The sequence below is a fragment of the Melospiza georgiana genome, chromosome 5 (assembly GCF_028018845.1).
Source record: "Melospiza georgiana isolate bMelGeo1 chromosome 5, bMelGeo1.pri, whole genome shotgun sequence".
Taxonomy (NCBI): Eukaryota; Metazoa; Chordata; class Aves; order Passeriformes; family Passerellidae; genus Melospiza; species Melospiza georgiana.
This window is the reverse complement of record NC_080434.1, coordinates 48,630,579-48,643,482: the sequence shown is the minus strand read 5'-3', so window position 1 is coordinate 48,643,482 and position 12,904 is coordinate 48,630,579. Positions and strand designations below refer to the sequence as shown.

The 12,904-nt window shown below is 38.8% G+C and overlaps 2 protein-coding genes across 2 annotated transcripts in view; both read right to left on the bottom strand.

The window, feature by feature from the left end:
- NFXL1 (nuclear transcription factor, X-box binding like 1) overlaps positions 1–3,714 on the bottom strand; it is a 44,974-nt gene extending 41,260 nt beyond the window's left edge. Inside the window, exons 1-3 of the mRNA XM_058024823.1 lie at positions 3,555–3,714; positions 2,267–2,437; positions 1,827–1,936 (exon numbers count right to left, since the gene is read on the bottom strand). Of these exons, the coding sequence (XP_057880806.1) occupies positions 1,827–1,936; positions 2,267–2,437; positions 3,555–3,714 (441 nt within the window). The remainder of the gene's footprint in view (positions 1–1,826; positions 1,937–2,266; positions 2,438–3,554) is intronic.
- Positions 3,715–6,779: 3,065 nt separating this feature from the next.
- CNGA1 (cyclic nucleotide gated channel subunit alpha 1) lies at positions 6,780–11,295 on the bottom strand. Its single transcript, XM_058024881.1, is given in 7 exon segments — positions 6,780–8,197; positions 9,010–9,116; positions 9,255–9,362; positions 10,263–10,364; positions 10,467–10,492; positions 10,886–10,956; positions 11,184–11,295. Coding segments are annotated over 7 exon segments (1,944 nt in total).
- Positions 11,296–12,904: the final 1,609 nt, after the last annotated feature.

Sequence of the window (12,904 nt, the reverse complement as noted above, 5' to 3'; positions counted from 1 at the left end):
CATGTAGCACAAACTGATGCCCAAAGAAGGACTATTGCCAGCTTAGCTCTGTTCAGACACAGCTTCGCCAAGCAAAGCTGGAAAGCCCTGAGGGATGGGGACTCCACCATCATTGTGAGCAAGCTACTCCAACCATCATATTGCCTTCCTAGAACCCACACTGCACCTCCCAAGGCCCAGTGTGTGCCACTCTCTCTTATTAAACCACCTGGCACCACAAAGATGACTTTAGTTTTACCCAAAACTGTAACAATTTGGTAAGAAAAGTGCAGAAGAAAATTTTAACTATTTTTTTAAATAACTTCAGACAATGTTATGAAATAATACTGTGAAAATGCAGATATTTTCTCCAGTAACTTACAGAGGACAGTGCCAATGACTAAGTTTCTATAACTATGGTAACTAACTTCCCAAAACTAAAGCTAAGCAGGAGACATTATATAAACAAACAGACTTGGCCAAAATTCTACAGATTCAAGATAATTAGCAAACCACTGAGTTATAAAAGAAGGCTTTCAAGTTACCAAATCATCTCACTTCCGCTAAGGTAAGATTAACTCTATCAAGAGCCATAGAAATATGAAGCAAAACTCATTGAGGTCTGAAAGAATATGGATTAAATATGTTAAGAATTCATACAAAATATATTGCATTTCTTTTTAGAAAGAAGTTACTGACTACAGTTTCATTGGGTACTTGTAGTCTGTGTATATCTATAATAAGAAATTTAAATATTTTCTGAAATTATTTATTATTATTTTGTTGTTATTTTTATTATTATTATTTCACTTCATTTCTTCTTCATGTCAAAGACACAGTTGATGCCTCAGGTTTTAGCTTTTATATTTTCCAGATTCTGTACTGCTTTGTGGGGAGCTCTGAGCTTCATATTAAGGGATGGTGAGCTCTCTTCACAGAGTAGCTTAGACCACACAATTCCTTCTCTAGCTGGGGACGCAAGGACAACCGATCCAAATCTCAGGCCCAAGAGCACAAACAGTGGAATAAAGAGAGAAAAACAAGGAGAATGAGACTTCATAACCTAAAGCTATAACTGGACAATTAACTCCAATATGCAAATGGACCAGAACTTAGAAAAGTGAGAGACCTCATGACTGGTTGTCCCTTTTTTGTGACCATTTTGGGTTCATCTTGGGTGTAGCCCTGCCTGGGCTCTTGTACTGCCCCAGGTGTGTCCATTTAATAAATACCTACTTTATTCCTTTAGCTCTGCCTAGTCTCTGTTCCAGGTCATCCTTCACAAAGCATCACAGTTCTACATGTTTTTGGTTCATGTACCTCTATCAGAAAGAGGAAAAAATATTTGTCCTGAAATCTTTCCCATATAAAATGTACCTATATGAAATAGGACAAACTTCTCTGACACACACACTTCTTTTTCACCTAATCAGCATTAAGGGCAGTGAAGTTTCTCTTAGTTTCCCTGCTGTAAGCCTAACAATATCTCCTAATGTTCTAGTATTTCATGTTTTGCTTTGCTACTCCATAGCACACGGAATACACAATTGCAAGCACTGGCATTCAAGCACTTATCTTTGTCACCTGCTACTACCTAAAACTTAAAAATAGCTATTTTACACAATGATAAGAAACATATGACAAAAAAAAGGACACATTCTGATTACAAGCTACACATGTAACCTCTTGCATCTTCCAGTGTTTCAAAATCCAAAGACGCCAAATTTGCATTTAGTACTTTTACCATTTTAAAGCTATCAATCCCAATAATAACCTCAATAATATAATACAAGTTATTCAGACAGTAACATTTGTTTTGCTCCAAAAGATTACTGTAAAGTACTTACAGCTTGGTTCCTTTTAACTGAAGCAATGCAGATGAGACATGTCATGGCCCCTGACTGAAAGGCCTCATTCATGTACTGTCTTGTACGTTCCAGTTCACTTGCATCTCCATCTTAATGGAAAAAGATTTTTAAAGGAATTAGTAACATTTGATCTGTTATTTTGTACATGCTGAAACTACTGCACAAGTATTTTTTCTCTGAATAAAGCCAGTTGTGTATTATTTAAAAAGCCACACTTCAGACAGTTAAAAGCTATACCATTGCTTCTGCACGAAAAGACAAGAAGTACACCCAGCATGCACTGCTGGGAAAGAACATTTTTAATGTAAGACACGATAGAGTGCCTTCCTTCCAACTACAGTACAATTTTAATACAATAATACTGCATTGCTTATGCTTTCAGACCAAAATAAAAGTCAAGAAATGAAAAAAAACATTACCAGTTTGACTGGTGTAAATGGTAAATGTTTTGTCCAAAATCTTCCCTTGTTTTGCCTCAGCATCTTCATCATCATCTTCAGACGAGGAGCTTAATTGGTCTTCAACTAGCTTTTTTGCTGCAGCCTGGTTGGCCTTCTTAATTTCATCAAATTTCTTCAGTGAAGATAATTCTATTAAGAGAAAATACTAATGATGATTAACACCATGATAGCTAATTGTAAATACCACATTCAGTTCTACATACTTTCACTTGTCCTTTTCTTTAAAGAGTTTGCTGATTTTATTTTTTAAGAGTACTACATCACTACCATTTCAATACCACACAAGAAGAGCTAAATTGTATTTACTTCTTTACTGTGCATTATAATAAAGTTCACAGCAGGATTATCTATCAATACTGCCAACAAATAAAACCTAACATACCAGAGCAGAAGCAACTATAATGCTGCTTTATGAAAAGGATACTTAAAAAAACCCCAGACATCCCACACAAACACAATTGACACACATGAGGAAGAGAAAAACAAAACACGACCCACAGTTTTGTTTATAAGAAATTTACAGCTGTTAACTTGCAGGTACCACACAGGTATTTCTCAAGCATGTGGTATTTCTTAAATTATGACTTTCACCGATCTCCCTCAAATTCAAGAAATCTTTACTGCAAGAGTGTGTTCATGCTATTTCACAGGAGATTTTTCTATTAGACCCAATATATTTACCAGGGTTTCATCAAGTTTAGCTTTAAGGCTTTTCTTAAGAAACTATGCTGCCACTGAAAAGAGCTGTCTTTGGCACTTCTCTGCTGTATTTGCCGAGGACGAACTTGCACTCCCAGCTGCCGCGTACACCGAGCACCCGCACCTTTCCCAGACCAAAGCCAAGTGTTTCGCTGACCAGCGCACCTAATGCTGTCTCTACCGAGCAACTCCCCTGGCTCTTTCCAACCAGACAGAAACACTTCATCCATTACTTCACACTTTCCTCTAATGCTTCAGGAAGACGGTGCACCCAGTGCACCCTGGCGAGGGCTTAGCCCCTCGCTCCTCGCCACTGCCCGAGGCCTCCGCGTCTCTCCCCGGCAGGAGCCTGCAGGCAGGACCCGGCACATGGCGAGCACCGGCTCGACACCGCCGAGCAGCGCGGGAGGGGGCGGGGGCCCGCCAGCCTCCCTTCCCCGCGCCGCCAGGGACAGCCCCGACCTCGCATCTGCAGGGGCTCCGGGCACGGCCGGCTCCCCAGCCCGGGGCCCGGCAGCGCGGCTAGGGGGCGGAACGCAACACTCACCGCTGGCCCCGTCGCCGATGGGCCCCGCTGCCGCAGCGCGGGCAGCGCCGCGGCCCCGAGCGGCCGGGGGCCGGGCGGCCGCCCCAGAGCGAGCGGCGAGCTCGTCCCCGGGCCTGCCGCGGCCGCGGCCCCGGCCGCCCTGACGCCACTGAGCCTCCATTTGTCCCTCGCCAGAGAGCGAAGGACGGCGCTGGGACCAGACCCTCCGCCTCCCCCGCTACCAGCACAGCCGCCCGGAGAGCGCTCCGCCCGGCCCAGCCCGGCCTGGCCGCTCCGCCCGGCCGTGGAGGCGGCGGCGCCGCCTGTGCTCCCGCGGCAGCGCGACTACAACTCCCGGCGCTCCCCGCGCGGCGGGCGGGTCCGCCTCAGCCGGCCGGTCTCGGAGCCGGGGCTGCGGCGCTGTGCCCCGGTCACAGGGCGTCCCAGCTTGGAAAGGGTGTGAGATCGCCGTCATTAACCCAGCGCTGCCACGTCCAACATTGAACCGTGTCCCCAAGTGCCACATCCATACGGCTTTTAAATACCTCAAGGGATGGTGACTCCACCACTTCCCTGGGCAGCCTATTCTAGTGCTTGACAACCGTTTCGGCTGAAATTTTTCCTAGTTACTAGGAAACCTAGTTACTAATCTAAGTAATCTAAACGAATCTAACCTCTCCTGGCGCAGATTTCCTCTCGTCCTGTCTCTCGTTGCTTAGGAGAAGACACCGCCCCCATCCCCTCTCTACCGCCTCCCTTCAGGTGCTGTACCAGCGGTCAGGGCCCCTGAGCCTCCGCCTTTTCTCCGCGGGGAATGTCGGGCAGCTGCTCCGGCGCCGCGCGGCTCTTGCCGGCATTTTCTGCGCAGCTCCTGTGACTCCTATAACTTCATAGCTCCTGGAGGATGAGAGTTAAAAACCGACCACAAAGCCTGTTTAGAAACTTGACTGAAGCACATCCAGAAAGTTTTAGCATACAGAAACGTGTATTGAGGAACCCGTGTGCCTCCCAAGTTCTGACAAATAATGGCAGGTTGAAATAATTGTAATTTTATTGACATTTCCTTATAGCACTTGCATTATGTCGTGTGCCAGGAGGAAACTTTGCATTTAGCCTTTTTTCAGCAAATACCTTCTCATGAAAGTCGTTATAGAAGATTTCCAACCATAAGTAGTCTGAAAATAGTAAGCAAACCACTGGAGATAAATTCTGGTTTTCTGTTTATTTTGAAATTGTTTAAATCAAAGAGTTTTTATTCTCAAGAAAGAGGCAGCTAGTGAATACAATTCATGTCTTAGACTGAAGAATCAATACTGAAAAAAAAAAAGTTAACAGTAGATATCTGTCCTTTTTTTAATAAAATCTTCATATCACACATTTATCTAATAAAAAGTCTTCATCACTTCATCAAAGTACCTTCTAAGTGCCTAGTAGCCATATAGGATAGGTTGCTGCTGGCATACAGATTGCAAATTATATTCAAGACCTGAGCTGGAAGAATGTTGATTGCAAAGTCCAACTCTCACAATATAGCTAAATACCAGAATAATCCTTGTTCCTGTGTACAGGGATAGAATCTTTACCGGCAGGATGGCATACCTTTTCCCCTTATCACCTAATGAAGCCATTTATCCTTCAAAGCACAGATCAACAGGGCATGAACAGCCATTTTGTGTTTATATTTACCCTTGTTGTTTTATATATATCTTATGCATTAGGTACTTCAGAAAATTTCATCCTTGCAGTAAATCAGGAGTTATTTCTAAATCTCTGGCATGCTGGAAAGCATCAACATTACAAAATATAAAACAGCCAGAAAGGAATGCACTTTATAAAATACCCAATTTTTATTATCTCCATCTCATTAAGGAGAGAATCAAGTGTAGAGAGATTATTGACAGTAACATGTACATATGTATTTTTTAAGAGTGGCAGTCCAGTTGCTCAGAGTAATCAAACTTCCCTAAACAGAGAATTATCCATTCTCTCTACAGTCCCTTGCTTCACTCCCTTTCATCAAACTTTAACAATGCTATGTGTCTATGATCAAATTCTACTGAAAATACCCAGCTGCAAACACTCAGCCGAGACCATAACTAAGCAAACTATTTTTTTGCAAAAGAAAAAAGGATCCAAGGAGATAATGCATTTTAAAGCAGTTGAAAATTGATCTAACATATGAATCTACTGACTTTACTATCTCAGAGGTAAGTATGAAAAAAAGAAATCCTCTATCAGTGGGAAAAAGCAGTCTCTTTAGTCATATTCTTCCCCCAACAGCATCTACAGAAGACCCTGAAGGAAGAATTTGGCCTGTTGCTGTCATGTCTTCCTCTTGCACTCTGCCAGCATAAACAAATGTTACATTAGGGACATAAACATTTTTAATTAAAATCTTCAAAACTTGATAGTCTGCAGCCACATGATTACATGGAACAGAACAATGTTTAATGCATATTTTTATTTCTATATTGTTTGTATATTATTTGTTCTTATTGTGAAAAAAACACTAGATTATGAGCCATCCATATCTTTCATATTGATGCTTGCAAAAAGTTGTATTTTCTCCTCTCTGTATTCCAGCCTTTGCATGTACTATCCTGAAAAAAGGTATATTTCAAACTGCCGGCTTATATTTCAAGAAATCAGCCAAGGTGTACCCAATGAAGTAATCGTATTTTCCAAATCTTACAGTCTTCAGTAGTCTCACCTACATTGTAAATGAGAGTGGATAATATTAGTAGATATACCTAATTCTTTTTATAATATTGCATACTTAATTAATTTCATGTTAATCAGTAGATATTAAAATGTGCTCATTTATACACAAATGTAATATAAAGGTTAATGACTTCAAATAATATAATTGTTACCAAACCTTTCATTCTTTCCATAAGCAGACACAAAGAAATTATTTTAAAACAATCAGCAAAACTTCCAATATTTGCCAGTATATGACAGTGCATGTGCATCTGTCATAGGGCAGCATTACAGAGAGTACAAAACACATTAGCAGGTAATAACACCTGTTTGTGCAAGAGCAAAGTGTTATCTTCCATTCTTATTCTTGATTCTTCTTTTCTGCCCCAAAACTGCCAAATATGCGCTACTTGTCAGAGATTAGTGGCATTGTCTCAACAAATAAAGTTTTGTAATTAATAGTCAGGTATTACAAAGATTAGAAATCGATGTGTTAAGCCCCAGTCAGGATTTAACCCTCAGTCTTATTGGCAACTTCCATTGGTTTTATTCTGCTTTTGACAATCCAGGTTTATCTGTGGATGGATCTGCTTCTTCTAAGGCTGCAAATTCTTCCTCTATAACTGGCTTCAATATTTTCTCTATTTGTGTAAGTCTTTTTTTCACTTTCTGTTGTGCACCTTCATACTCAGCCAACAACCTGGCAAACTTTGTTTGCAACCTGTCCATAGCACGTTCCATGTAGGCGACCTTCTCTTCCAGATCTTTAGGATCACTTCCTAAATTTGCAATTTCAATGTCCAGCAACCCATCTTTCATTAGGATTTGTTTGCCTTTTTCTTCCAGCATAGCCTTTGCATCTGGATACTCTGTTAAAGCCTCCATGAGATCATCTTTAGACAGACAAAACAAGTCTGAGTATCCAATACTTTTAATATTGGCTGTTCTTCGATTGCCAGCTTTGCTACCCTTGATGTTAAGAATGCTGATTTCTCCGAAGTAGCTGCCATCACTTAGGACCACAAATTGGGTAATTCCATCATCAGCAACTACTGCCAGCTTGCCTTCTTTGATAATGTACATCTCTCGTCCAATATCTCCTTTTCTGCAAATATAATCTCCAGGACTGTATACTTGGGGCTGGAGTTTCAAAACCAGTTCAACCAGCAAACCCGCTTCACAGTCCGCAAAAATCCGAACTTTTTTTAGCGTTTCAAGGTGAACGTTGATTGCAATCTCTGCTCTTAGTTTATCTGGCAGGTACTTCAAGACTTCCCTTTCATCCACAGCCTTTTTGTTTGTCCACAGGTAGTCAAACCACTTTATAACTCTTTTTTCCATGTCCTTACTCACATTCCGAAAGTGCATATACTGCTTGATAGCATCAATCCTTGCTTGGAACTCCGCCCTGGCAGCATTCATGTTGGAGATCATTGAGCCCACGTTACCAACGATGGTAGCAAAGATCAGTACTCCAACCAGGAAGTCAACAACCACAAAGAAATACTCAGAATCTCTTACAGGAGGGGGGGTTTCACCAATAGTAGTCAGGGTCAGGGTTGACCAGTAGAGACTGTAGACATATTTTCTCGTCAGGCGGGCAAATTCAGGATCTGAGGTGTTGGGGTAGACCCACGTGTCAGCCCCAAATCCAATGGCTTTTGAGATGGAGTAGTACACACAGGCATTCCAGTGAATAATAATCACAATGTACATGACAAGGTTAGAGATCCTGAAGATATTTGGGTAGTTTGTTCTTGTTTCTGTTCTCTGGAAGAATTCAAACATCCGAGCTACTCTGAGTAGTCTGTTTATTCTTAATTCTGGGTAATTCAATCCTAACTTAAAGTATAAGAGATCAGTTGGTAAGATTGACAGAAAATCTAATTTGAATTGAAAAGATTTCTTGTATTTCTCTCGTAGCTTATGTTCTTCTTTCACCAAAAGACCTTGCTCCAGGTAACCTAAAATAAAATTGTAAATAATAAAAGAAGCTACAGGTTCAAATATGTTGAGTTTAAGGTCAGTCCAAATCTACTTTGAAAAATATTTTGGGTGCAAATTCCATATGGAACATAATTTCTCTTACTTTTTACTATTTAATTTCTTATTTCCAAATAGTCAGCTCAGTGCTATATGGTTTAGCTATGAAAGATAAACAATTCTAGATCTGAATATTTTCCTCCACTTTTCCACTATGGTGAACATCTGGAAAAAAAAAACCAAAAAACATCTTCCCCTCCAAAGAAACATCCACAAGCTATAGGAAGGGTGATTAATGAGGAAAAGAATCTGAACACAGGAATTGCAGTTCCATATTGAGTGTATCTACTTAATAGCTCCATATCTTAATATTTTAAAATAAATAGTTGTAGCTGAAGTTAATGGGATGTCTTGCTTGCTCAATAGTCTTGAAAATCAAGCAAATACTTGAATCTCCCATTAATACAAAAACCAGATTTAGGTGCTTGTTTTTCAGAACCCCTGATCCTTTCTTGGCTGCACTTCTTTTTTTGTCTTGTTGAGTCAGCTGCAGGCAGAACAGCTTGTACCTGCATATCTCAAACTTTATGTATCCTTTGAGTAATACATAAAATTTAATCAGAATTTCTCCTACTTTTACAGTAAGGCTGCAGTCTTTCAGAAATCTCAGTGTCTTTTTTTTACTATTGCACCTCATCAAGGCAATTCAGATAAGAGAAGTAGTAGGGTTTTGATTAAAAAAAAACTGGCATAAAAATGTAAAAAGGAGTAATTAATCCTTGAGTATATTTACCTGTCCTTGTCCGTACAAACATATCAGCAACATAAATGGCATCAGAAACATAATCAATAATAAACCATGCCACTAAGTAATCGTGCTGAAGCTCATCAAAACAGGCTCTGAATATGAAAAAACAAAAGTAAATTACCATAAAACAAAAATTAAATACTTGTATGAATCAATGATTATTTTTTTATCTAGTCAGGAATATTATGATTTTCCAGAAGTTCTATGTAGTCACTAAAGGAGTACATCACCTAGCAATAATCATGGTCCAGTTGTACATGACAGGCATTGTGATGCAAAACAACCAGTTGTAATATATATTTCCTGCTGGATCAATGGTGAAAATATCTTTCTTCTTCCTGAGTGGTAAGCAGGGGAAAAAACGCAATTTAATGAGAGACTTGAAATACACATGTCATTTTTGAGGAATTAACATTCCAGAAATTATTATTGTGAAATAAATGGTCTTTATCAAAGTTAAACTTCCTTGCTCAAGTGCATGGAAGATATGAAGCTGGTACAACTTGGTGTGATACAAATTTAGAATTGAAATTTTGCTGACGAAAGTCAGCTTGGCAGTCTCACTTCATAGTGGCACATGTGATTTTTAAATTATTTTTTCCTACACAAACAACTCTCTTGTCTGATAATTTATTTTATCATTAAAAAAAAGATTATGTGACCATTAATTTTTAGATAAATATAAATTATGAGATGAATCATGCCTTTCTCACAGGGAAAATCTGGCCCTGAGGAAGATAAAACATTGGCATAGTTTACATAAAGATACCAAAGAATAGGAAATCATACACTGTCTTGAGTTTCTCTTCCTTATTGCACTGTCTTGAGTTTCTCTTCCTTAGCCAGAAAATTATGAATTTACCAAGCAGACCATAAAGCAACAACTTTTAGAGCATTGAAGAGTTTACTGGCTTGTAGGTGCCTTTGAATGTGGAAGAGGTTGCTTTATACTGGCACATCATTTGCTGCAGTGTGTTGTACAAGAAATATTAGATAATCAGAATCCAAAGGAGATCTATCTTGATTAATGTTTCAGATCACCTCCACGCATACATATTTCTGTTGCCCACATATGAAGTTAAGTCAAAACAACTCTGCTTTAGGAAGAACAACAGCATATTTTACACTCATTCACTAAAGTATAAACATCTTTACAGGACATCTGTGAATGAATTTGTTCTTACATCAAAAGCTATTTTATTGCATAGCATATCTGGACCTAAACAAAAAATACTTACTCTTCTGTATTTTCTTTCTTCTTCAACTTATCTTTATTTTTATTTTTCTCCTTTTTTTCTTTGGTCTTTTGTGTTTCTCCATCCTTTTTCTTCTCTGGCTTGCTAAGAAATAGATTAACATTTTCCATTGTTAAGGACCAAGTAAAACATATGTAGGAAAAAACCTAAATCTCTTAGAAATAGTAATATTACTCTTCATCTTACCTCTTCTTTTCTTTTTTCCTTTTCTTCTCCTCTCTAAGAAAAAGAAAAATATCATAAGGTCGTGGGATTCACATCCTGTTTCTTCAACCTCTATTTATTAGAAGCATCTGAATTCAGTAAGGATAACATTGTACTTATGTGTTTAGCCTTCAAAAAAAGTGTTTTTCTTACTGCTTGTTATTTCACCTAGAACTACTTTTGTTATAAATCAATAGATACAATATCAGTAACTTTGGTAATAAGAATCATCAACGTCATAACTGATGTGCATGAAGTGAAATGTATGTGCAGTCTCTTTTGGGCTTACTTGAATGACATAACTGTTTCTAATGAAACAATTAGACATTTATTATAATTATTTATTTCTGCTTTTAGAATCAAAATTGCATTGCTCTCATTTTATCAAATGGCAAAGATACTTACTCATCTTTATTACTATTATTGTTAATATTGTAGCACGCAAAAACTCCAGGTAGATACTGTTGCCTGGGAAACAAAAAAACAACACAGTTATATGATATCTGCTGAAATTTAAAAAACAAAAATCTCCTAAATATTTACAATAAGCAATATACTGTAATCTTAAAAACTTTGACTTTTACTAAGAGTGAAGAAAATTATATGATAGCAAGTGTATGTGCTTAGATAATTCTATGTAAATCACCAAACTAAAAAAAAAAAACCAACAAAAAACAAATGGACAAAAACTATATTTAACATACCTGTTTCCCCCTTCATGCATCAGTCCATGGTCCTTACTGGTGTCATGCACTACCACACTGGGAACAATTGCATGGGAGTGATGGGTCTCAATCACTCCTACCTTCATGGTCAGGTCTGTTTTAACTTGGGTAATTGAAGAAGGCTGAATAAAAAAAGAATCAAGTCATTTCACAACTAGAATATTTCTTTTTCCTAAGGATAAATCCTTTACATTCTTGCTTTCCTGAAGCCCAACAAGAATATTTGCAGTTTCCTGTCTCCCATGACATTCCCACCAGACAAGAAAATGACCAGGCAACTCCTGCTAAAGGGAACGTTGTACACATCTTTAGGGAAGCATTAATTTAGGTTTTAGGTCAAAACTCCTGAGTTTTGACACATACTTTGAAAATATTTAAGCAATTGTGTTTGAAACATCTACCGCTGTTTCTCTGGGTTTTGAACCAAAGGCCAGAAACACTGTATCAAAACAGAGAAACAGATTCATGCGCAGATGGCATCCTGAAAACCAGACTAAGAAGTATCCCCTGGTTGTAGGTCCAAAGAAATCTCAGTATATCTGGTAACAGAGACTTGCACTCTAATGCCGTGGTTTCCTTACTCATACAGCAGGTGGTAAATAAACGCCTAAATAGAAGTGTTAGTGGCTCTTTATGTCTGCTCTGTTCATCTCAAGGGAAAAAAAAACCCTGAAAATGTTTTCTAGCTAATACAGTGCATTCTACTGCATAATTTTCTAGAACTGGTGTAATTAACTTCTGCTCTCCTTTTTCACCACTTATTCCTACAGTTATATCTTGGCATCAGTGAGACTGCCATCTCTTTAGGCATGAATTCTACCGGTGTGGTTTGCTCTTGCCAGGGCCATTTAGAGAGAATTATAAAGCAGATATTGATACTGCTGTCCACCACAGTAACAATATCCCTGTATGTGTGAAATCAGAGTATAGAGATCTCTGTAAGCCACAAGCTGGCAAATGAGTGACTGTACCACTGATAAGTGAAGTCAAATGCCATAGGGATCAGTCTCACAGCAGTTTATTCTGGTGCACCACAAAGGAGGAGCAGAATGACACAGCTGACATTGCTGCCAGACTTGACTTCCCTTATTTGTCACTGAAACTAAAAATATGCCTATACAGGAAATAGGAGGGGAAATTCATGTTTCCAGCACTCATCAGACATGAATGACACACGGCGCAAAAAATAATACAGCAATATCACAGAATAACAGAATATTCTGATTTGAAAGGGATCCACAAGGACCACTGAGCCCAACCCTTAAGTGAATGGCCCATACAATGATCAAATCCAGAGTCTTGGTGTTATAAACACCATGCTCTGACCAACTGAGATCTAACATTCTACACAATAGAAAGATAAAGATTGAAAATTAAGATGTGTTATTCCTTGAATAGTCCTAAATACAGTCCAATATTACTGGTCAGACTTTCAATGTTTACCAGCATGGATCAGGTCTAAGACAAATAGACATAAAAATATTCTAAGTATCTAAGATATGGTAAACTTCAGGTTAGATTCATCAGGAGACTAAAAGCTGTACCAGGGTTTCCAGTGACTTACTGCTTGAAAGTGAGAGGATTGAAATTACACGAGGTTCAGTTAAGTAGCTTTATATCTGCTTACAGGTGCTCTGAAATCTCTATTAATGCTGGCACACACAATTCCATCCTGATTAAACCTATATCCTCCAC